Consider the following 23,777-nt stretch of genomic DNA (forward strand, 5'->3'; position numbering starts at 1 on the left):
AGCTAATTTCTCCACTGATGACAACTGCACATATGTGAGTTTTTATATAAGTCACGAGTTTAAATCATATTGAGAGTTAAAGTCATGCAGAATTAAAGGTGTAGCCACATTGCTAGTTGCTAGTTGTCCTCCTCAGCTACTCTCACGCTCCTCCCATTTGACCATTTTTGCATTAGCTGAGACTTGGTATAAGTCAGGCACTACCAAGATGGCGACGGTCGGAGACACCCAACTGAGCTTCAAAACTGCTCTTCATAAATTCCGTGGGTGACGTCTGGGGTCGCCCATCTTTATATACAGTCAATGTTTTCAACAAAGCTGCTACTGTAAAGATAATAACAAAACCATCCTTTGTCTGCAGCCACATTAACATTTATTGTGCTCTAAACTGACTATGCAGAATGTCACATCATTGTTCCATTTATTGGAGATATCTCTGTTTAAGCATACGTCTCTAAATTCCTTTATTTCTGTTTTGATTTTCCCATTTACTCTGCAAACACAAACAATGACATCTGTGCGATTGGCTCAGCGATCTCTGACGACATAGGAGAAAGCGTAGTAGCCGTTTGGATGCCGATAGCCTGACTAAAGCCCCCTTGCCTCTCCCGACCAATCCTACCGCTGCTCTGCTTCGACCAATCACGTCCTGAGGTTTCCAGGTCTGTCTGGGGCCCGTTTGACTACCGCTTATTGACCAGCGAAGATCCGTCCGGTGGCTTGTGGAATGCTGCGGACGCCAGGGGCAGCCGGGTTCAACAGAGATCAACACAAACATCATTCGCTCTCCTCTCTTCTTGATTCAAACGTGTCAAATGTCACACAGAGGCTGGAATGGCGCAGAGCGGCGTCGCGCGGTCGGACGGATGCCTTTTCCAAACCGGGTCCACACATTTAGTTTTGACAATATTTCTGGTTGCTAGGATTGCACCACAGATGGTCTGCGGCCCTGGTAGACAGATTACTGTTGATTGCCTTAACTCTGACTAACTCAGTGTGTTTGTGTGCCACTGTGTGCTTGTCCCGAACTCTGCGGCTTTATCTGTGTGTGTCCTGGGCTGACTGATTGCGTCTCCTGAGTGTTTGTGTTCATCCCCACTCGTCTGCGCGTCCCTGTCTGTTTGCGCACAGCGGCCTGGACATGTACTGTGTGTGTGTATGTTCGGATAACGTTGTGTTTTCTGCCGTACCCTTAACCTTGAAGGCTGCAGTTTATGAGGGATTACGCAAGAAGTTACAAGAACTGGAGGATTTATTGGGTTGCCCTGGTTTTAGCGAGGTACGCCAAATAAACCCAACACTCACTTTCCAAAACATTAGGTACACTCGTGAAAACAAATCGTGATGTGTTGAAGTGGCGTCAGTTAAACTGGACTGAATTAAGCACTAAAGTGTTTCGATTGTTTAGCCTATCCCACTGACTGAAATGGGGTTGCCAAAATAATAGGAACATGTGTTGGTACAACGCAGTACAATTCATTCATACTGCAAGCCATAGCTTTTAAAATAAAAACACGGTTCAGTCAACTGCCCCCTCATGTATTTTATTTTCACTAGAATACCTAATGGACTGGCAAGTGAGTGTATACAAAAATGTCCAGGTGTCATTTTCATTCAGCTCTGTCTTGTAATTCCAGTTTCACACCTTTTATCCTTTTCAAACCTAATCTAATGAGGCGCGCCAAGCCGACGGTCAGACGTTTGCCGGTGTCGGCCTGTCTGTGAGCGACTGTGGCCATAGTTTTTGTGGTCTGTCCCGCACTGTTGACACTAGTTGGACTAGTTGTCTGTGGCCTTTCAGCTGATTCAGCCTGTTAAACTGGCCGCAGAGGCAGCGCGTTATAAGGGAGTTTTTCCTTCCCACTGTCCTTGCCACCTTTGGGCTTGCTCTGGGGGTTTCAGACCGGATTTTTTATGTAAAGCATCTTGAGACAGTTTGTATTGTTATTGACGCTATCTAAATAAAATTGAATTGAAAACAAAGAGACGAAGTTCAAAGAGCACACAGAAGAATCTTCGCGCTTTACATCTTCAGCTCATCTGAACATCGAAATCCACAAATATTTCCACAAAATCATCGAGAATTAATAACTTGTTGGACAAGTGATCAGCATGATTCAGGAGACGCTAGCAGTGTGCGACGGTTTGTAGCTCTCCCTAGCTTCTTGGTCTCGCGGCTAATAGTAGCTCTTCCTGTTTCCCCTTCTGACTGACGGATACAGATTACTGCCACCTGCTGGTGTGAAGAATTGTTCCCTTCACGCAGATGCAGAACGTACTGTTTATAGCAGCTAGCCGTTGGCTGTTGTCTTTGTGGTGTGTTCAAGTGCAAGGCGATGTCACAGTTGGCCTCCGCTGCCGATAGTTTTTTATTACGTCGGTTTGGTATTTCAGAGCCCACAGGATGAATACCACATGAAAAAGCCCTCACAAAGCCTGGACCTTGGCTGTACATCTCTCTCTCCTACATTTCAAGTCTACTTCTACTTGGTCCGTCTGATGGAAACGCATTTTTAATTAAGATTAATGAACTAGAAATTGTGAGAGATATACCAGAGTTCAAAGCTGTGAGTGAAGATTCCAGCTCTGAAATGTGTCTCAAAAAAGTGTCTGTAACATCTTCAAAACAAGTCCGACCACTCAGATGATGAATCTTTTCAACAACACAGACGTTGTAAACTTGGAGCTGTTGTTCCAGACAATCAAAACATCTTTGATGATCCAGTTTTTCATTTTTAAATTCATAGTGTGGTCATTCATAATTGTCATTTAGCCGTTTAAATTCCCGTACTGCTCATTCTTCAAGAGCCGCATTGTTCATGTAACTGATGTTCCTGTTGTAGCTGGTTTGACGTGTGGTAGTTCCTGTGCAGGCCAGTGGTTTCCAAATTAGGGCTCACGCCCCCTCCGACGTGCCACCCGATAAACCGGAGGGGTCGTTGGAAGATTCATGGCTCTGCTGCTGAAATTTTTATACCAAGTTTAAATAAATTATTAGATGTTTTTACTGCTTAGGGTGTCAGAGTGACATTTGCACTGATCAGCCATAACATTATGACCTGTTGCCAAGACAGCCCTGACCCGTCGAGGCATGAACTCCACTAGACCTCTGAAGGTGTGCCGTGGAATCTGGCACCAAGACGTTAGCAGCAGATCTTTTAAGTCCTGCAAGTTGCAAGGTGGGGCCTCCATAGATTGGATTTGTTTGTCCAGAACATCCCACAGAAGCTGGATTAAATTGAGATCTGGGAAATTTGGAGGCAGAGACATCACCTTGAACTTGTTCCTGAAACCATTCCTGAACCATTTCTGCTTTGTGGCAGGAAGCTGAATTGTTCATCAGTGAACCTTGGCCCATGTGGCTGGTTCCTTCTTTGGACCAAATCAGACCAGGAAAACCCCACAAGAGCTTCTGTTTCGGAGATGCTCTGACCCAGTCGTCCATCAAGATCCAAGATTCAAGATGTTTAATTGTCCTATGCACCGTAAAAACAGCAATTTAGGGCATACAGTGAAATTCATACTTTGCTTTGGAAGTCTGTTAAGTTATAAGCGTAAAAACCTGAGTTTGAGAAAGTGCTCTGTGACAGATCCAGTCAGCGCGAGTGATGGGGGAGTGAGGAAGTGTTGTATGAACTGTTGGGGAGTGCGATGGCTCGAGGGTAGAAACTGTTGGAGTCTTGTTGTCACATTTTGGTCCTTCCACTTCACGTCAACTTTGAAAACAAAATGTTCACTTGCCGCCTGATCTATTCCACCCACTTTCAGATGCCATGTAGCCGGATAATCAGCGTTGTTCACGTCACCTGTCAGTGGTCGTAATATTATGACAGATCAGTGTTGATAAAACCATATCCATAAGCTCAGGGACTAGATGTTTGTTTGTCAACCTAGAGATGTCTAAAAATATAAGAAACTTTCACAAGCCAAACAGATTTATTTAAACGTCTGCAGCATATTCTATTGTGCGGGCTATTTTTAATGTAAAATCTTAATTGGGAACATATAAACGTAGTAAAAAGGATGCGAAAAAAGTGACACAACATGGCCTAAAGTACAGTACTGGTGTACGTGTGCGTCCCGTTATAGTACAATGTTCTCCACTGCTGACCTCTGTGTCTGATCCTGCTGTGGAGGCCTGCCCATTTCATTAGCATGTTGGAGCAGTGAGCCTGGCTTTAGAGGCAATATCCCTGTCAGCAGATTAATCTAATACCTCACCACACACACACACACACACACACACACCACCATGTACACATATACACAAAAGAACACATGGAAAGACAGAGAACATCAAGCATTCAAGATGAAAGAAATACACCAACGCACCTCGTCTCCAACACATCCATGTCCAGGTTAATACTCCATCACACGCTCGCACGTTACACGTGTGTAACACATACAAGTACGAATATCTCCGCTCACCCACGACCTACTTTCCCTAACCCCGCTTTGCTTTTTGGCAACGACGTACAAGCTGCAGTTGAGGAGAAACACTGACAGAGCTCGCCGTCGGCTCCGGGTCACTTTCAGCTCTGTCGCCTCAGGAGGAGGAATTCCTGCAAAACTCGATTGGTGAAGAACTCGGCGTAAATCGTTCAAGTGAACCTCTGGTGTTGGCATTTCCTCGTGGTGTTGAGGAAGCGTTCTGTAAACCACACAGAGATAAGATCTGTGTGCTTTATTTGATATTAGACAGCTGGTGTGGATTTCATGTAGATGTGGAGGATATTAAAATCAGCTCCGTATTGGTATTATTGGTATATTTGCTTACAAGGCAGAAGTCTGTGCACATGTAATCCTATATGGATGCCTTCACAGAGCGAAATGTGAATGCTGTGTATATTAAAGTAATTCAGTTGGCAGCACTTCTTGCTCTGTGGTACAATATCCAAAGCTACTCTCCAATATTTACAAAGCTACTCTCTTTTTTTTATTAACTGTATATCCAAACTGAAGCATCAAACAACTTGTTGATTGAGTGTTTTAACAGCTTTATGGTTTGTATTCATATTTTACAAGTCTGCAATTCCCTAGTAATCCTAAAACATTGCTTAAATTTAGCTATTTTCACCTGGGGACTCCTACTTATAATTGTAATAATCGAAGAGGTCGTCTGTGATCTTAATCCCATGCACATCAGCCATGTCCCTAATTTTTAAAGTAGAAAAGTAGAAATCGCCCGGCAGTTGTGACAATATTTCTCAAAAATAATCGCAGGATCCAGGGTTAAAACTAACACTGTGTCAGTCGTTTTCTTTTGTTCACAGCTTTTTGTTTCTGCCTCTTTTCACTCGAGACAAAAGGCTGCGTTATAAATCAAGGTTTAGACAGATGTTTGGGTGCAAAGTCAAGATGCCACTGCATAGCATGCACACCCATTCACAGAAAAAAAAAAGCTCAAAACCATCGGACGAAATCGCGATAGGATGATGAGATGTTCATTCTGTATTTTTGAAGCGATGGGTACTGGCTACCTCCTGAAATGCCAATGAATGTTGGACATAAATGAACATGGCTCCTAAATCACAGAGCTGCAAATTATCATCAGGATTATCAGTCATGATTGGATTGTTGTGATTTGAACCTTTTCTGTTTCTTTGTGAGATCTAGTTTTGAACATGGTCCGTAGTACTGTTTTGGTTTTCCTTGTATTTCCTGTGGGCGGCACAGCGGCGGTGGGGTGGTGGTTCTGGGTTCGAATCCATCGGCCAACTGGTTCCTTTCTGTGTGGAGTTTGCATGTTCTCCCTGTGTCTGTGTGGGTTCTCTCCAGGTTCTCCAGCTTCCTCCCACGGTTCAAAGACATGCTGGTTAGGTTCATTGGTGATTCTAAATTGGCCGTAGGTATGAGTGTGAATGGTTGTCTGTCTCTCTGTGTTAGCCCTGAACATTACACTAACATGTAGTGGAGTGGAAGCAGAAAGTAGGAACTAGCAGAGACATTAAAACCAAGGATAAAGTCAGTACATTTGACTAAAACACAGTTGTTTTTATCCTGTGTGAATGAACCCCGTAAAACACAGACCTAAGTTTTACTTAAACGTGAAAACACTCGTGTCGCATTGTGTGGTTGCCTGTAGACACGTTTGTGTAAAAGATGAATGACTGAGAGCAGTAGTTGATGCTTTAACTTGGACACTAATTAGAATAAAAATGCATCTTGTAACCACCTCAATCAGAACAGACTGACCTGATCAGAGAGGGTTTCAGTCAGATGTAGAGGCTGGTGGTGTAAACCTCATATATCGGCTCCTAATAATTGCTGCTGCTCTTGTAAAGACTTGATCTATTGGTTCTCTCTGGTTGGAATAAACTAATTCTTTCTGAGCATGTTGGAACAGAAATATAGAGGTAGTTAGCAACGAGTTATTTGAAAAGATGACGGAAGCCTGAATCCGTCAGGGCTGCAACGTTGGAAACTTGGCTCCATCTTGGGTCATCTTCTTCTACTGAATCTTTTCAGTGTGGTCAATAAAGTTTGTGGTAGAAAAACTTGTTCAGATTTGACGCTTCACAGCAGCAGAACTGCTTTGTCTTAAACTTCTCTAGTAACTGAAGTTTTTGGACTAATTAGCTGCTTCACTTTCAGGGTGCTAGCGTACTTCATGCTGGCTCACCAGGACCAATAATATTCCTTCTAATTTCAAAATGTCTCCTTTGAAAGAGTCATGTCAAACACTGTCATTTGCGTCTAAGATTACTCACTTGCAGTAATCGACGCACAGTCTGGCAGGACGGACAACTCAACAGTTGCGGACACATGCGCCGCTACCAGCGAGAACCAGACTTTAGTTAACATAACTGGCGCATCTACTCCCCGTTCTCCTGCTGTCCTTTACTCTCCTGGTTGAGCCTCCTGTGCTGCTGCTGTCGTCCTCGTTCATTCGCAGTGACTCACCAGTTTCCTTCCACAGACCAAGTCCTCCTGCTGGCCGTCCAGGAACACTGCACCCCATGCCAGAGGCTCAGAGTGTGTGTGTGTGTGTGTGTGTGTGTGTGAGTGTGTGAATTTTCATGAGATGCCCTGCAGGCAGCGGCAGTCAGATGAGGAAAATCTGAATCGGGGGAAGTCAATGAGTAAACTGTCTTCCCTCCTCCAGCAGTGACCCAGAGCGAGTCACTCAAATGCTTTATTTTTTTATCCCGAGCTGCTCCCACATTAATTTGTCACGGCGGTTTCATGACGTTCACTTTATTTATTTATTTATTTATTTTTTCTCCCTCCCGACAAGTACGAAACGCAGAAAATCTAATCCTAATCCTTCTTGTTCTATTTTAGGATGGGACAAGCACTCGTACGGTTACCACGGAGACGACGGCCACTCCTTCTGCTCGTCCGGGACCGGCCAGCCGTACGGGCCGACGTTCACCACGGGTGACGTGATCGGCTGCTGCGTCAACCTCATCAACAACACTTGCTTTTACACCAAAAATGGCATCAGTTTAGGTCGGCGAACGTGTTGATTCTAGTTTAATTTGTTTGTTATGAATAATAATTAAGTGTGAACTTAAACCTAAACTTAAATTGTCCTTTTCTCCTTTAGGTGTAGCCTTCACAGACCTCCCTGTAAGTACTGGTGACGAGTGCCGTCTTTTCTAATCATCATGTGCATTTCCTCATACACCCCGTTTCCACTTTTTATTAATATTTTATTAAGAAAATATTCTGCACTTTAAGATTACGATCACAAACATACATGACACCGTTTGAAGTCGAACTGACCCCGCAGCCGCCCGTCTAATTGCAGTTTATGTTGGCAGTCGGGGTTGGAAGCATTTATTTATTTTTTTTTTTGTCCAGCGGCTGCTGTTACTGGAACATTCCCCAGAAAAAAAAAAATAGTTTAACCATTCAGAACGGTTCTAAGAATAGACCGTAAACTCACAATCTTCCCGAGTGTGCCGCCGAACAGAAAGATTGGTAACTCCTCCTGAACGTCTTTTTTTAGCCAGGTGTTCGATTTCATATCTCGTTTTCTTTTTAAGACTGACAAGCCTGTTTACGGCTCGCGCAATTAGGTTGTCTGTTCATCTGTCGACAGCTCGTAATCTGAACCTTTCAAAACGACGCTTAAGAGATTCTCGAGCGTGCGCCGATCAGCCACAACATTAAAACCACCAAGCGGGGAAAGTGAATAACATTGATGGTCTTGTTTTGATGTTCTTCTGGGAAATCTGGGTCCTGGCGTTTATGTGGATGTTGCCACTACCTGAACATTGTTCCAGACCGAGGACGCCCTCATGGAGATGGCAAGCAGGTGTTCCTTGCATCGTGGTGCCATTTAATCCCCCTGATAAGAGACGCAGATGCATCCAGCCATCCACGAAAATGTGATTCATCAGACCAGGCCGCTTTCTTTCAGTGGTTTGTCCAGTTCTGATGCTCACATGCGTCCATTGCAGGAGCTATCAGCAGAGGACACGCTGACCGGTCTGCAGCTACACAGACTTGAGCTGTTGGATCGGACACCACTGCCCTACCCCACCACCCCCACCCCAGAATGCATCAGTGAGCCATGACCCTGCCACCTGTTCGCCTTTTTTCCTTCCTTGCACCACCTTTGGTTGGTACTGACCACTGCAGACCAGGAACACCCCACAAAAGCTCCAGTTTTGGAGATGCTCTGACAAGGACCAAACTGTGATGACTAGATGACTGGGTCAAAGGACTAAAACCTTTCCACTTGAACATTTTTCCTTCTTCTAACATCAACTTTGAAAACAAAACGTTCTGCCTAATACACCCCACCCACTGACAGATAATCGGTGTTACTCACTTAACCACTGATTATGACCAGTCGGTCATAATGTTCTGGCTGATCTGTGTAAATTTGTCGTTTCATTTCCTCTATATTTAAAAAAAACAACAAAAAACAGGAAATTACAGAGACAGTATGTCATTAGAAGGATGCGTTTAGCTCTAGGTAGCCACCGTAACCTTTAGCACCGTAAAGCTTATAAAGCAGGCTGACACTGTAATGATTCATCTTTTAAATGTTGATCTCATCTACCCACCTACCTACCTACCTACCAGCCCAACTTGTACCCCACCGTGGGGCTTCAGACGCCCGGCGAGATCGTAGACGCTAACTTCGGCCAGCAGCCGTTCGTCTTCGACATCGAGGACTACATGAGCGAGTGGCGGGCAAAGATCCACGGCATGATCGCTCGCTTCCCCATAGGCGAGAGGCTGGGGGAGTGGCAGGCCGTCCTGCAGAAGTAAGATTAATAACCAGTCCACACACACACACAGACACACACCATCATACTTCATCTCAATGCTGAAAAGAATAACAGCTTCTCCAAAAAAAATGTAAATGAAGACTGATGTGCAGTTAAGGCTGCTGGTGCTGTGTGCTTTGCTGGTAAATATCTTATGCATGCAGGAACTTCCCAGAAGATGAAAACATATTTATTCACATTTCACTGAACATAATGCAAAGTAATGCTTCCTCTGTAGGAGGGAACACAACTAAAAATATCTGTATGACTGTGTTGTTTGTTTATGTTCTCTTTACTTTAAGTAGTCAAAAACTAAAATCAACGAATATGACGCTACTAAAACATTGATGCCAGTGGTTGTGGGTGTTTCTTTGGCACTCAGTCTCCACCGTCCTGCTGCTTTAAATGATCGCTCAGCGCGCAAAGTTTTAATTTTAATTTGCCAATTAAAATCGTCCCTAATTAAGTAATTTTTCAATCTTGTTGGAATAATGTTTGCTAAAAACAACCCTGCACAGCTGTTGTTTCCACGAAAATAATCATCGTGCCTCACACATTGTCTTTGAATATTTTATATCAGTCTAAAATGTTGTTTTTAGGTGTTATTAGACTTTTGATCAGCACAGATGGGCCGGTTTTAAAGTTAAAATCAAAGCTAAATCAAAACCTCTCGAGTCTTTCCGTTTAATGTCACGTTCAGGAAAGACGAGATCTCCTGCTAAGGTTCTTGATTTAAACTTAAAATCTAAAACAGCTGCATGTAGCAAAGGACAAAATAAAGGAGTCCCTTAACGAGCTGGTATTGTTAGAGAAAGATGAATAAAATGATAAAAAACTTTAAAGCTGCTGAAGTGAAAAGTGTATGTATAGAAAGTAACCTGACGTGATTTGTTAAACCGATCAGATTAACATATTACATACTAGACGTCAGAGAGTGCAGACGAGGAAAGGCAACGATTTGTATCTATCTATGAGTACTGAAAGCTAGCATCCAGTCAGCGTAGCTAGCTATGGGATTAGCATGTTGATAAATGTAGCTGTAAGGAGTCCCACCCATAGTTTCCAGGATGCTGATTGGTCCACGCCTCTGTGGATCAGACATGCAGCAGCTTAGAGCGTGGAATGAGTGGTCTCCTGAAGCTGTCCAGGTAATATTTAAAGATGTTGACAAACCTTTTCTTCTTCTTTTCTTCTTCTTCGTGTGTTAGCATGGTGTCCAGCTATCTGGTGCACCACGGGTACTGTGCCACTGCAACAGCCTTTGCCAGAGCCACAGAAACCATGATACAAGAGGACCAGACATCTATAAAGAACAGACAGAGTGAGTGAACAAAAGAAACCACTTTTTCATCTGACGTCTCTCTGCTGTCTAAATCAGATCAGATTTGAAACTGTGAAACCAAACACATCCATAATGATTCTCTGGTCTGTAAAGCTCGGTTTGTCCCGATCCGTAAACTTTAACTGGAGTCTTATTTTTGTCTCTAACAGGAATACAGAAGCTGGTTCTGGCAGGGCGGGTGGGAGAAGCTATAGAAGCCACTCAGCAGCTTTATCCCGGCCTGTTAGAACGCAACCCCAACCTACTATTCATGTTGAAGTAAGTCAGCGCGTTGTAAAGACGAACCAGTCGACCAGTAATCTGTGAGATGTGGAGTTGTTGTTGACGGGATGCCTCTTGCTCAAGGTGTCGTCAGTTTGTGGAGATGGTGAACGGGACGGACAGCGAGGTTCGCTGCCTGACCATTCGCTCCCCGAAGTCCCAGGACAGTTACCCCGGCTCACCCAGCCTCAGCCCCCGCCACGCAGCCAGCAACGCACACCTGCACACCGGAGGTAATCGACAACAACAGCACACACACTTCACAAATACACAGAGAAACAATACAGCAAATGAGAAGAAACAACAATTTATTTTTTTTGCCCTCCACCCTCATCCAGGAGCAGACAGCCCCACCTGCAGTAACGGCGTGACTCCCCCCAACAAGTCAAAGAGCCACAGCGGCGGCGTGGGCGGAAGCAGCGTCAAGTACCCCAGCGCGTCCTCCTCCGCCTCCTCCTCCACCTCCTCCTCCCCTTCCTCCATCAACTACTCCGAGTCCAACTCCTCCGACTCCACCAAGAGTCAGCCACACAGCGCCAACAGCGCCCAGGAAACCAGGTCTGATTCGCTGCTGACGAACCCAGATACAATGAGTCACGTTTATACTAATACGTTTGTTGACTAAGGGCTGTAGGCGCTGGCTGTATTATCTTTATTTTTTGGTCATTAAACAACCAAATGCAATCATCACTGGTGTATATTAATACAGTGAGACAATCATTGATGAGATGGATGGGACCCTTTGTGACTTTACCGAGACGTTTCGAAGCTCAGTGTGGCGTCCCCGGCCGTCGCCATCTTGGCAGCGCCCTCACTCCACCTAGCTCGCAGCTAATTCGGCAGGTGGAGCTTAAAAAGACGCCACCCACCTGCCTCTCTAAGCATCCACGCTCTTAATTATGCATAACCTAAAGCCTTAATACACGCTCACCGGCCACTTCATTAGGTACACCAGTGAAAACATTCTAATAGAACAGATTATTAATATAACAGACTATCCAAATGCATTCAGAGGTCTTTTTTTTTCTCTGTATCAGTTGAAACACGCCCCATAATGAAATCCAAATTGCGTGCTACCAGATTTATATTCTGATAAGAATTAAGTTTAGCTATGACAGCCTACTTTGATCTGTTCATTCTGTTAAAATCAGCTGATGTAAACCAGTTGAGTCACTTCAAAAGTTTACTGTCATGTCTTTTCTTTAAACTTTAAATCTTTTTTGTTCGCACTTCGTGTACGGCTGCTGCTGCGTCTATAACTGTGTGCCTGATGTCTGAACAGTGACAGCGAGATGGAGATCGAAGCCGAGCACTACACCAACGGCGTTGTTGAGGGCTCCTCAGCGCGGATCATGAATGGCACGTACAAACACGAAGAGATCCTTCAACCTGACGACAACAGCATTGGCAACGGGGTCACAGGTACACGTACACACACACACACACAACAACAAACCAACGACATCATTCTTGACACTTTTTTGTGTCTTATCTTTTATGTTTCCCTGTATTGAAGCTTTTTTTCGTGTCTGCTTTTTCCCCTCGACTCTTCGTGCACATGTGAATATCTGCCAGCAGATGAGGGCTGCAGTAACGGCAGACAGCTTTGCGGCGGGAACCAGGCGGCCACAGAGAGGATGATCCAGTTCGGACGCGAGCTGCAAGCGCTCAACGAACAACTGTGCCGCGAGTACGGCAAGAACGCCACGCACAAGAAGATGCTACAGGTACGAACAGCTGTGCTGCGCAGATGTGAAGCCAGAACTGGGCCAAGGAGATTCGCCTCTGCTGGCACCAGTTTAAATCCTGGTTGTCAGTATTCTGTGCACAGCGCGGGGATTGGAGAATTTAGAAGAGATATAGTAACGCAGACAGAGTCACAACTTCAGTCAATCAAACTTTATTTATATAGAAGATATCAGTTGTCAGGTCAAAGCGCTTAGCAGGTAACTGACAAGCTGATAATAAGACAATTCAAATTAATTTGATTAATTACACAAAGCAGGAAATGAGAAATAAAAATGGTACAAGCTATGGATGCTTATTGAAGAGGGACTTTTATTTAGTTTTCTCCTTCTACATTTTCACCACCAGGGGGCAGAAGAACAGTCCAGACGTTTACAGTCATCTCAGCGTCCACTAACATGCTGAACAGACTCTGAGCTGACTCTGATTAAAGAATATCTATCAGTATATGCATGTTCCTTCATAGCAGCTTTGGCAAAAAGCTTTGGTTCATGCACACAGAACGGCTAAAATGGTTTACAATCCTGTCCAGTCAAGTCCAGGACTCATAGTTTAGCTTCTGCCCCTGCTTTATAACCCTACAGTTTTAAATTATGTCTCAGGAATTCATTGTTAGTAACGTGCAAGTGTTGATATTAAATGGAAAAAGGATATAAGGCAGTTTATTCTCTTCTTGCCCGAGTGAAGCCAAAGTTATGCTATAGTTTCTGACAGAGTAAAGGCACTAAAAGAATTATTTGGAAATCATGAAATCACACTCGCAGAGGACAATGTTTCATCTGAGATGTGATACTGATTTACACTGTCAAACAGTAATGTGGACAAGAGACTGCAGCTGTAAGGTCAGATGATGCATATATAGTATGTTCTGCATTGCAGCGTGCATCAGTTGTGTTGTATTCACAGAGTCCTCTATGTGTGCGTGTGTCTAGGATGCATTCAGCCTGCTAGCGTACTCAGACCCGTGGAACTGCCCCGTGGGCCAGCAGTTAGACCCAACGCAGAGAGAATCGCTCTGCTCCGCACTCAACAGCGCCATACTGGGTAAAGAGCACAACACAGACGCAAACACAACTTTAACAGACACTTCTGTGCAAATGTTTTCAGAAATTAAGTGGGGAAAAAAATAAACCATATCAGATCAATATTTGGTGTTAGGAAGCTGTGTCTGATGTATCTGTCTGCCTTTGCACGGACAATATTTCTTCGGCCTGACTGAAATCACTCCAGGGGGAAGTAGTCTATGTAAAGAAACTGGTGAGTCACTGTGAAGCAGAACAGCAGCACAGGAGGCGTAACCAGAGGAGTAAAGGGCAGCTTATTACATTAACTAATGTCTTGTTCTTGCTGGAAGTGATGCATGTGTCTGCATCTGTTTATGGAAATATCCATGTACGTTGGCGCAACTGATAGCAATTACAGTGTCTCAGTGACTGGACTCTTTTCTCGGGAGACATTTTGAATTTTGGACCACTGACGGGAGAAGTGAGTAACATTGACCATCTTGAGACAGTTCAGTGTTCTGCTGGGAAACTTCTGGACCTGGCATTCATTCATGTGGATGTTACTTAGACATGTAGCACCCACCTAGACCAGACCAGACACCCCCCCACCCCATAGCAATGCCACTCCTTGATGGCAGCAGCCATCCCCAGCAGGATGCAGCCTGACACAGACACACACACAAAAACACTTTAGGAACATTAGATCCCAAGCTGATCAAGTATCTATGGGGTGATCCACAGAGGCCCCTCCCCTCAACCCATAGAACCCCAATTCTGTTGCCAGACACAACAGGACACCCTCAGAAGGCCCATGTCCATTCTCTGATGAGTCACCACAAGGGAGACCTACACAATATTAGGAAGGTGGTCATAATGTTACGCCTGATCGGTGTATAATCATCCTTCTTGTATCAGGACACTTCAGCAAACCCCTGCGCCATGACTGCAGAGACATCAGGCTCCAAATAATTCAAATATGTTTCCCAAACTTTATAAAAATTATCTGACTTTGAGTGTAGTATGCATGTAATATATTCCAGTGGGACTAAATCAAACAACCCTCTATGCCAGGCCTTTCACACTCGGTTCCTTTTCACTGCTCCGGTGCAGTAAAGATGTTCTTCCCTGCAGCATAAGTAGGAACACAACTGGCACAAGGGAGACCTACACAATATTAGGAAGGTGGTCGTAATGTTATGCCTGATCGGTGTATAAAGTGACTCCATGACGTTGCTTCTCTGCTCCTCCACTGGAAGATGGACTCCTTGTTCTTTTTGCTGCTGAAGAAGTCTTTCATGGCTCATTATGATTCTGCAAAATTTGACTGAAATCAATCTAGACAGAGTCTGCATATATTTTATCACAGTGAATTACTTCTTTTCACATTTTCTGCAGTTCGTGTGGAATAAGTTCAGCCCAGATGTCTCTTTCTGATGCTGTGTTGTGTTCCTCTTCTCCAGAGTCCCAAAATCTGCCCAAACAGCCTCCTCTGATGTTAGCGCTCGGCCAGGCCACAGAGTGTGTTCAGCTCATGGCCCGAGTCCGGTCCGGTTCCTGCTCCTTCGCCAGAGTAGACAACTTTTTGCACTAGCCCAGGTCCAGGTAAGCAAATTCAACTCAAAAAAATGTATACAACGCGTACAGATTTTGACTTGTGTGACCTCAAAATGCTCAAACTCAGAGATTCAGATGTTACATAGCACCTCAATAAAATAAAAATAACTAAACAGATATTAATAGCTCAGGCTGCACTCAGACTTGAGGAGTTTTCAGCTGATCTATCCCCAGATTTACTCCTCCCTGACAGATAGTACCTCGCTCCACTTCGATTAATCCCAAACATGCTTTATATGTTTGGGATTTAAAATCTGGATTATTATGTCAGTGCTTTTAGTTGTTGTCAGGCAGCAGTAAACATCACATTCCTCTAGGATAATGTTAGCTAGCATACTACCGTACTACTGTAGTCAGATGTTAAAACTGACAATTGAAATCTCACCTCCAAGTCTGACTGAAGAACAAACACCATGTGTAGCCTTGTGCTTTGTTTTTGCTTGTTGTCACTGCAAAGTACACTGACTGGCCAGAAAAAAGCCTCCACCTGGATTTAACTAAGCAAATAGGTAGGAGCCTCCTATTTGATAATTACTGCATGGGTGATTATCTTTCAGCTGGCAACAAGTTATTTAACCCCAACTGATGCAATGAGTAGCTTCTCATTTCTTAAACAACCATGTCTAAAGACACATCCTGTGGTCGTGGAAAAGATGTTAGTCTGTTTGAGAAGGGTCAAATCATTGGCATGCATCAAGCAGAGAAAACATCTAAGGAGATTGTAGAAACTACTAAAACTGGGTTAAGAACTGTCCAACACATTATTAAAAACTGGAAGGATAGTGGAGAACCATCGTCTTAGAGGAGCAATTGTGGTCAGAGATCGGCGATCACTTAAACGTTTGGTGAAATCAAATGGAAGAAAAACAACACTAGAACTCAGGGCTATGTTTAATAGTGAAAGTAAGAAAACCACTAATCAGTGAGGCTAACCGCAAAAACAAGGCTTCAATTTGCTAGGGAGCATAAAGATTGGACTCTGGAGCAATGGAAGAAGGTCATGTGGTCTGATGAGTCCAGATTTACCCTGTTCCAGAGTGATGGGGGCATCAGGGTAAGAAGAGAGGCAGATGAAGTGATGCACCCATCATGCCTAGTGTCTACTGTACAAGCCTGTGGGGGCAGTGCTATGATCTGGGGTTGCTGCAGTTGCTCAGGTCTAGGTTCAGCAACATTATGTTGCCCAAAGAATGAGGTCAGCTGACTACCTGAATATACTGAATGACCAGGTTATTCCATCAATGGATTTTTTTTCTTCCCTGATGTTCACGGGCATATTCCAAGATGACAATGCCAGGATTCATGGGGCTCAGATTGTGAAAGAGCGGTAGGCAGTGTAATAGAAGGTTACAGCCAGTTCTTTTTGTTCTGGCTTGATAGGTGGTTCGTAAAGCAGCTTACAGGTACAATACTGCCACCTACAGGATCAGAGTGGAGTGTGATTTACAAGTAGATTCTCTGTTTTATGGTATTTAAACACTTCCCTGCTTGATCACATGAGGTTGTGTATTCAGTTCATCTTTATTTATATATCATCAATAACAAACTGTATTAAGACGCTTTACAGAACTCAGGAGAAAACCAGCTGATGTGGCAGAACCACCAGAGAATCTGCTTGAGGCCTGTTCTGGAACAATAATAATCTAAATAATATCCTCCAGTGTGCGTGCAAGTTTAAGAATATAAGTTTTTCCTTAACTCCTTAAGCTTCTGTAAACTCCTGTTGTAATTTGTCTTTTCTACCCGTCGGTGCTCAAAATGCTTCGCAGCCACAATAATACATCTGCCCAGTTGTTCACACAAGACCACACCGGTGCCCAGAGCACAGAAAGCCGCTCTGGGTTCTGTGGTCCATGTACCGGGGGTCGAACCGCCAACACCCGCTCTACCAGCTGAGCCACAGCCGCCCAGTAGTCTGCGGCCTTAAATAACATTTAACTGAAAGGTCACGCGCGAGTTTTAATTTTAAAAGGTCGCTTATGTCCGTCTTTATTTTTAAACAGACTCTTGATTTTTGCCCTAGTGCACTTCGTTTGTCGCGAAGCTCAACAACAGAGGTCGTAGAAACACTGATGGGAAATACAAACAGGCTGAAATGAATTATTATTTAAGAGAGAATCTGTTTAATATGTTTGGGGGGGAAAAAATATATGCTCTGAGTGTTGGAATAAACCCGAAAGATTCAAATTTGAGCTTCTCTGCTTTATTTCTTTGGTAAATAGTTAAACGTTGATGCATTAATAATGTCAAGGTGTAACATGAACGGCTTCAGTCTTGTGTTATTGATGCCTACATGCAAAAGAAATCAGAATAACATCTGGACGGCGTTCACACTGAACCTTTGCTCCACTATATTTATTTTAATCACGCTGCATTCATTCTTTACCTGACTTACTGTCAGTGATTACCTCCCCCCTCTCTCCCTCTCTCTCTCTCTCCCCCTCTCTCTCCACAGGTTAATGTTAAGTAGCACTGAGGGGAAGGCATGTCCAGCAGGTAGTTGTCATGGCGACGGAGGAAAGAGCATGCGTGTAATTGGTGCGTTTGGCGCGTCCGTCAGACCGAGCCCAGCGGCACAGGCAGAGGAGCAGAGAGAGAGGAGAGAAGCGAGAAAGAGAGAGAAGAAGAAGACGAAGACGAAGAAGAAGAAGAAGGCTTCCTTTTTAATTTTAGCATTATCAAATAAAGAAATGTGTGACACTATTTAAAGATAATTAATTATTATTCTGTTTATCTAGCCTTTCTTTTTTTTTTTTAGGTCATTTTATTATTTTTTTTTGTCGGTTTGTTGTGCTCATCCTGGACGAAACAAAGTGTACCCCCCCCCCCCCCCCTCCCTTTTTTTTTAATTATTATTATTATTATTATTCTGTTTTAACGGGTGGAGTTTGGTTCCCTACGATTAGTATCTTACTCTTGTTCCTGTTCACCATATCACAGACCACAGTACCCACAAGCTAGTTTCCACAGTGACCCTCACACCTGTAGGCCTCCTTTTAAAGAAAGGTACATTACATCGTTTTTATTTTTGTTTTGTTTTTTTCAAAGAAATCTTGGAAGTGTGTTTTTAAATGTAAAAAAAAAAAAAAAGGGGTTGAGCTCAGCATGAAACAACACCTTTTATTGTGTGGAGCGCGTCATTAGCTCCGGTCAGGACTGATACTGAAACCAAAACCAAAACGGACAAAAGTGGGTTCCCAAATTATTCCAGGAAGTCAATGGCTGTAGTTATGTAATGTTTTTAAATGATAAAATAGTGTGAGTTCACACGTCAGTAGCCAAAGAACAGGATGCATCCTGTGTTTTTAAAAAAACATAAATGAAGGCCCCCCTGTAGTGGCGAACACTGTCAGTAGCCAGGAAGGAGGGCGATGACGAGGGATTCAATTGGAATATTAGAGGTGTTGGAGCCTTAATTTTACTGTGACAACCACAGCGTCAACCAATCAGGGATGTGGTTGCAGGTGGCAGAGCTCAGCCCCAGCTGCACCTACAACACCCGCCTTCAGGACCGAGTCTAACACCATTATCATGGTCACCTTGATGCCGGCATAGAGAAAAATCAGTATCAAAGGCAAACTAACAAGCACAGTGTGTGTACGTCTAAAAGTCAAGTCACCCCTGAGGATTTCATTACTGCAGTCTTTTATTTATTTTATTTTTTTTAACATCCTCCACAGCCTGACCTGCTGTGTGCATGAGCTGTCGCAATTACAGTTTCAAATAAAGAGGTGAATTCATTTGCCAAACAGGAGGGATTTTAATTCTAGGGTGCACTTTGTGATAATTGGATCACAGTCTTTCTTTCATTCTGATTTCAAACCAGGTCCAAAGGTTGTTAAAAACCAGTTCTGATTGTTGGGGAAAGGCTTTCTTTATTTTGTCTCTCCTTTTTTTAAAATCACATTGACCCAGAATGCTTTACAGTCTGGTTAGCTGCCGGCCATTATGAGATTTACACACTCTTCTGTTCTATTACTTCCTCTTTTAGGAGTCAGATCAGCAGTAACTAAACTAAAAGCGTGCTTTAAGCCACTTGTTTTTATGGAGTCCCAAATGTGTCTATCATTAAAATAAATAAGACATTATGAAATAAATAACCACACAAATATGTTTAGTAATATATATATATTTAACTTATCCTTTTCATTGCAGACTTTTTGACTTGTTGCCACAGGAAAAGCAAAAATATTATGGTCTATCGTGACGGTACCCACAGGTGTCCCTCCTTAAGAGTGGTTCGTCGCCATCTTGGCAGTGGCTGACTCCACCTAACTCCCAGCTTAATTTAAAAAAGGGCAAAGAGGTAAAGCAGCCACACCTGTAGGTATGCATAACGTTAGGCGCTGATGTACTTTAAACGATTAAGCTACATGAAAGTTAACCCTTCGTACAGTGAAGGTAGAAATGAGCTAAATAGACATTTCATTTCTGCCGTAAAGCTGTACTTTTAAAACATGTAGGTTTTTAAGGATTGTTTTGAAGCAACCCTCAAGTGGACACTCATGGAACTGCAGCGTAACTCCTAACATTATGAGACGGCTAGGCTACGTAACGTTTAAGTGAACTCGGACATTAGTTTCTCCTGTTGTGACAAGTCAAAATGTCTGCTGTGAGTTCACCTCCAGATTCTCTGCTCCTCTTTTTTAGAAAGTGAGTTAAAAACTAGCTAACAAGGGCTAACTCTAACGTACTAGCTTACTAGCTAGTAAGCTCATTTCTAGCTCACAAACTAGTAAGCTAATAAGTTAGCTAAACACAGTTGGTACTTCTCAGTAAATCAATAATTTGCTGTTCCTCATAAACACACAAAAGAATAATTTAGTTTTATTTGTTTTGTATTGTTTTTACAAAGCTACAAATGCTACCTGCCTAGCCAGCTAACATGCTAGGCTGGTTTGTGAGCGAAACTTTAGTACTGGCGCTAAGGTTAGCAGCTAGCTGGCTGATTCCCAGTTGCCTCAGCTGTCTTGTTACTTTAAAAACAACATTACACAGAAGAAAAACAATAGTATTAGCTAGCTAGCTTACGTTTTTCTCAAGCTATAGTTTCATTAGCATAAGGGCGTGCCCTGAGGATGCACCTTGTTAAAACATGCATTTTTATCACCACCGTTTTATAATTGTTAGGTGAACTGAACATGTTTTCATCCAGAGTAGGGGTGACGGGTGTTTGCACATCGTAGAGATGCAGCACCTTTAAATTAATTTACTTCCAGAAAAACAATAATTAGCTCTTTGACCTGCAGTATGCTAATGAATTGGGGGGGGGGGGGGGGGTCTGTAAAATTAATTATTTCACAGTGTCTTGTTTATTTAATGTCAGACACATTGGCTCCTCTTTTAAAAATTCTACTATTTTATAATTCTGTATTCTTCACCCCAGTGATTAATCAGTTGTTTATTTAAAAAGACGATAAGTTTCTGTCTCTAACTCGACCTCGACCTTTTCTCCTTGTGTATCATTAACTGGGTTTTGATGACGAACTCGTTTTGATGTGCGAATCAATCTGTCTTCTTTGTCGTGACCTGGCCAGTGGCTCGTGGATCCAACCTGAAGTGTATATTTCTATCGAGAAGAGAATTTCAGTCTAATATAATACTGGAGATGTGTGCAGTGTGGGGGTTTTCCTGCAGGGTTTGTGGTCAAACTTATCACCTGGCTGGGTATTTTTTTTTTTTTTTTTTTTTTTTTTGAATTAACAACACCTTCTGCTATAATAGGAAGTATTCTAATAACTGCACACACAAAACATCTGCCTTTACAGCTGTAAAGGACTTCTGTTATCTTGAAGCAACAACCTCTGTTACACACCTGTAGGGAACAAGTCTCCCAGCTGTCCTTTGTGTTTGAGCCCGGGCTGCGTCTCAGCGCCGTTACCGCACACCCTTCCTCTAACCCCTGCATAGACATAGCCGTGATATCAGTGATCGATTCAAAGGAGAGGAGGGAGCGCCAACGGCTTCCCCCCATTCTCCTCCTCCTCCTCCTCTTCCTCCTCCTCCTCCTCCCGAGGCCTCTGAAGCCGAGTGGACTTTTAGGCGTCTCAGACGAGCCGTTGCACAATTGACTTCTATCATGAGTTTAATTTCATATTTTGACTTTTGAGTTTTAGCAAAAAATAAAAATGTAAAAAAAAAAAAAATATTGTGAAATGAGTTACCCTCTACTTAGCATGACTTTTAAAACCTTTAAAACAATATAAAAAAAAAAAGAAAAATGATAATGGAAAAAAAAAACCTATGTACTGGAAACATGTTAAAAAAAAAAAAAAAGAAATATTGTATTCTGTTTAATTTTGACAGAATTATTTTTATTAAAATACATCCATAAGCATATGAATGATCTCCTGTTTTTATTTGGCTGTGTTTTCTATTTATTTATTTATGCCACTTCCTGAAACAAATTATTATTATTATTATTGTCGCTTACCTGAGGAACACATGGGAAGAAGGCAACAGTGTGACGCTTTGCACAATGTTCTGCTGGGAGACCTTGGGTCCTTCCATTCATGTGGATCTTACTTTGAAACGTACCACCTACCTGAGCACTGCTGCAGACCGTGTTACTGCCTGATGGAGGTGGCTTCTTTCACCAGGACAATGCTTCTCACCATGAAGCAAAAAAATTACAGCTTAGGAGTGGTTGGAGGAACAGAAATAAGTTCAAGGTGCTGACCTGGCCTCCAGGTTCAACCAGACGTAATTCCAACCAATCTATATTTTTAGTTTGCCACAAAATGAATGGATGGATGGATGGATGGATGGATGGATGGATGGAGAGAGAGATAGATAATGGATGGATAGATGATAGATGGATAGATGATGGATGGATGGATGGAGAGATAGATGGAGATACATGGATGGATGGATGATGGATGGATGGATGGATGGAAAGATGATGGAGAGATGGATGGATGGATGGATGGATGGATGGATGGATGATAGACAGATGGAGATACATGGATGGATGGAGATAGATGATGGATGGATGGATGGATGGATGGAGAGATAGATGATGGATGGATGGATGGATGGATGGATGATAGAGAGATGGATGGATGGAGAGAAAGATAGACAGATGGAGATACATGGATGGATGGATGATGGATGGATGGATGATAGAGAGATGGATGGATAGAGGATGGATGGATGGATGGAGAGAAAGATAGACAGATGGAGATACATGGATGGATGGATGATGGATGGAGATAGATGATGGATGGATGGATGGATGGATAGATAGATGATGGATGGATGGATGGATGGATGGAGAGATAGATGATGGATGGATGGATGGATGGAGATAGATAGACAGATGGAGATACATGGATGGATGGATGATGGATGGATGGATGGATGGATTGATAGATGATGGATGGATGGATGGATGGATGGATAGATGATGGATGGATGGATGGAGAGATAGATGGATAGATGATGGATGGATGGATGGATGGATGGAGAGATAGATGGATGGATGGATGGATGGATGGAGATACATAGATGATGGATGGATGGATGGATGGATGGATGGAGACAGACAGATGGAGATACATGGATGGATGGATGGATGATAGATAGATAGATAGATGGATAGATAGATAGACAGATAGATACATAGATAGATGGATGATGGATGGATGGAGATAGATAGATAGATGGAGATACATGGATGGATGGATGGATGATGGATGGAGATAGATAGACAGATGATGGATGATGGATGGATGGATGATGGATGGAGATAGATGGATGGATGGATGGATGGATGGACTAACATCGATCCAGAAAAGGCACAAAAGGCCAAAAACATCTCTGGACCTAACTGTAAATGCATCTACATGACCTTCTATCACCTAGTAATAGCGGATAATTTACATCGTCGACCACATAGTATTAGTATTAACCAGACAGGTACAGCTCTGTTAGTCGACACACCTGGATTTAAATAATCCCCAAAAAATACTTTAACAAAAGCTTTTCACTGAACAATGCTGAAACAACCTGCTGACTAGAAGTACGTGAAATCATGTTGCAGCTCATATCATCAATTATGTGATTCAGCCAGACCACACGCAGACCTCTACTCTACCACTCAGGTTACTATTAATTACATGATTTAATGTCAGTGATTAAATGATTTAATGTCAAGAGGAGCCTGCGTGCTTTAATAGGTGCTATTATTCCGGAGTCGTATTGATGGATCATAAGGATAAATTAATGAAGCTGTGAGGATCGTTTTCCATCTGAATGTGTTGCACCTGAGTTTAATACAAAGTGCTAATGGTGGTAATGGAGACTGGTTTGTTTCACGGTCACCGGACAGCGCTTATTGACAGCTTCAATAATTAAGAATAAAAAATAAAGTTCTCTTTTCTATTAATTTACATTTTACAGGTAGGCTTTGACTTTTCTGTGTCCACCTGTGAATCTAAGACTACACATAGATGCTTATCCCTGCAGCAGAGACCACGTTTTATTCCCATCTTTGCATTTTTCTCTAAATTAAAAGACTTTTCCTGCTCAGAGTCTTGACTTCCTGCACCCAAATACATCTCATGTGTTGTTGCATGAATAAAA

The 23,777-nt window shown here is 42.9% G+C and overlaps 1 protein-coding gene across 2 annotated transcripts in view; it reads left to right on the forward strand.

Moving 5' to 3' along the window:
- ranbp10 (RAN binding protein 10) overlaps positions 1-21,648 on the forward strand; it is a 40,473-nt gene extending 18,825 nt beyond the window's left edge. The window contains exons 4-15 of one of the 2 annotated variants that reach the window (XM_084554932.1): positions 7,285-7,452; positions 7,550-7,572; positions 9,040-9,224; positions 10,436-10,548; positions 10,719-10,827; positions 10,915-11,063; positions 11,169-11,388; positions 12,113-12,252; positions 12,406-12,557; positions 13,509-13,620; positions 15,041-15,182; positions 17,650-21,648. In XM_084554932.1, the coding sequence (XP_084411058.1) occupies positions 7,285-7,452; positions 7,550-7,572; positions 9,040-9,224; positions 10,436-10,548; positions 10,719-10,827; positions 10,915-11,063; positions 11,169-11,388; positions 12,113-12,252; positions 12,406-12,557; positions 13,509-13,620; positions 15,041-15,171 (1,502 nt within the window). In that variant the 3' untranslated portion in view covers positions 15,172-15,182; positions 17,650-21,648. The remainder of the gene's footprint in view (positions 1-7,284; positions 7,453-7,549; positions 7,573-9,039; positions 9,225-10,435; positions 10,549-10,718; positions 10,828-10,914; positions 11,064-11,168; positions 11,389-12,112; positions 12,253-12,405; positions 12,558-13,508; positions 13,621-15,040; positions 15,183-17,649) is intronic. The other variant, XM_084554933.1, reaches the window with a different exon arrangement.
- The last annotated feature ends 2,129 nt before the right edge of the window (positions 21,649-23,777 follow it).

This window comes from Chelon labrosus (assembly GCF_963514085.1).
Source record: "Chelon labrosus genome assembly, chromosome: 11".
NCBI lineage: Eukaryota > Metazoa > Chordata > Actinopteri > Mugiliformes > Mugilidae > Chelon > Chelon labrosus.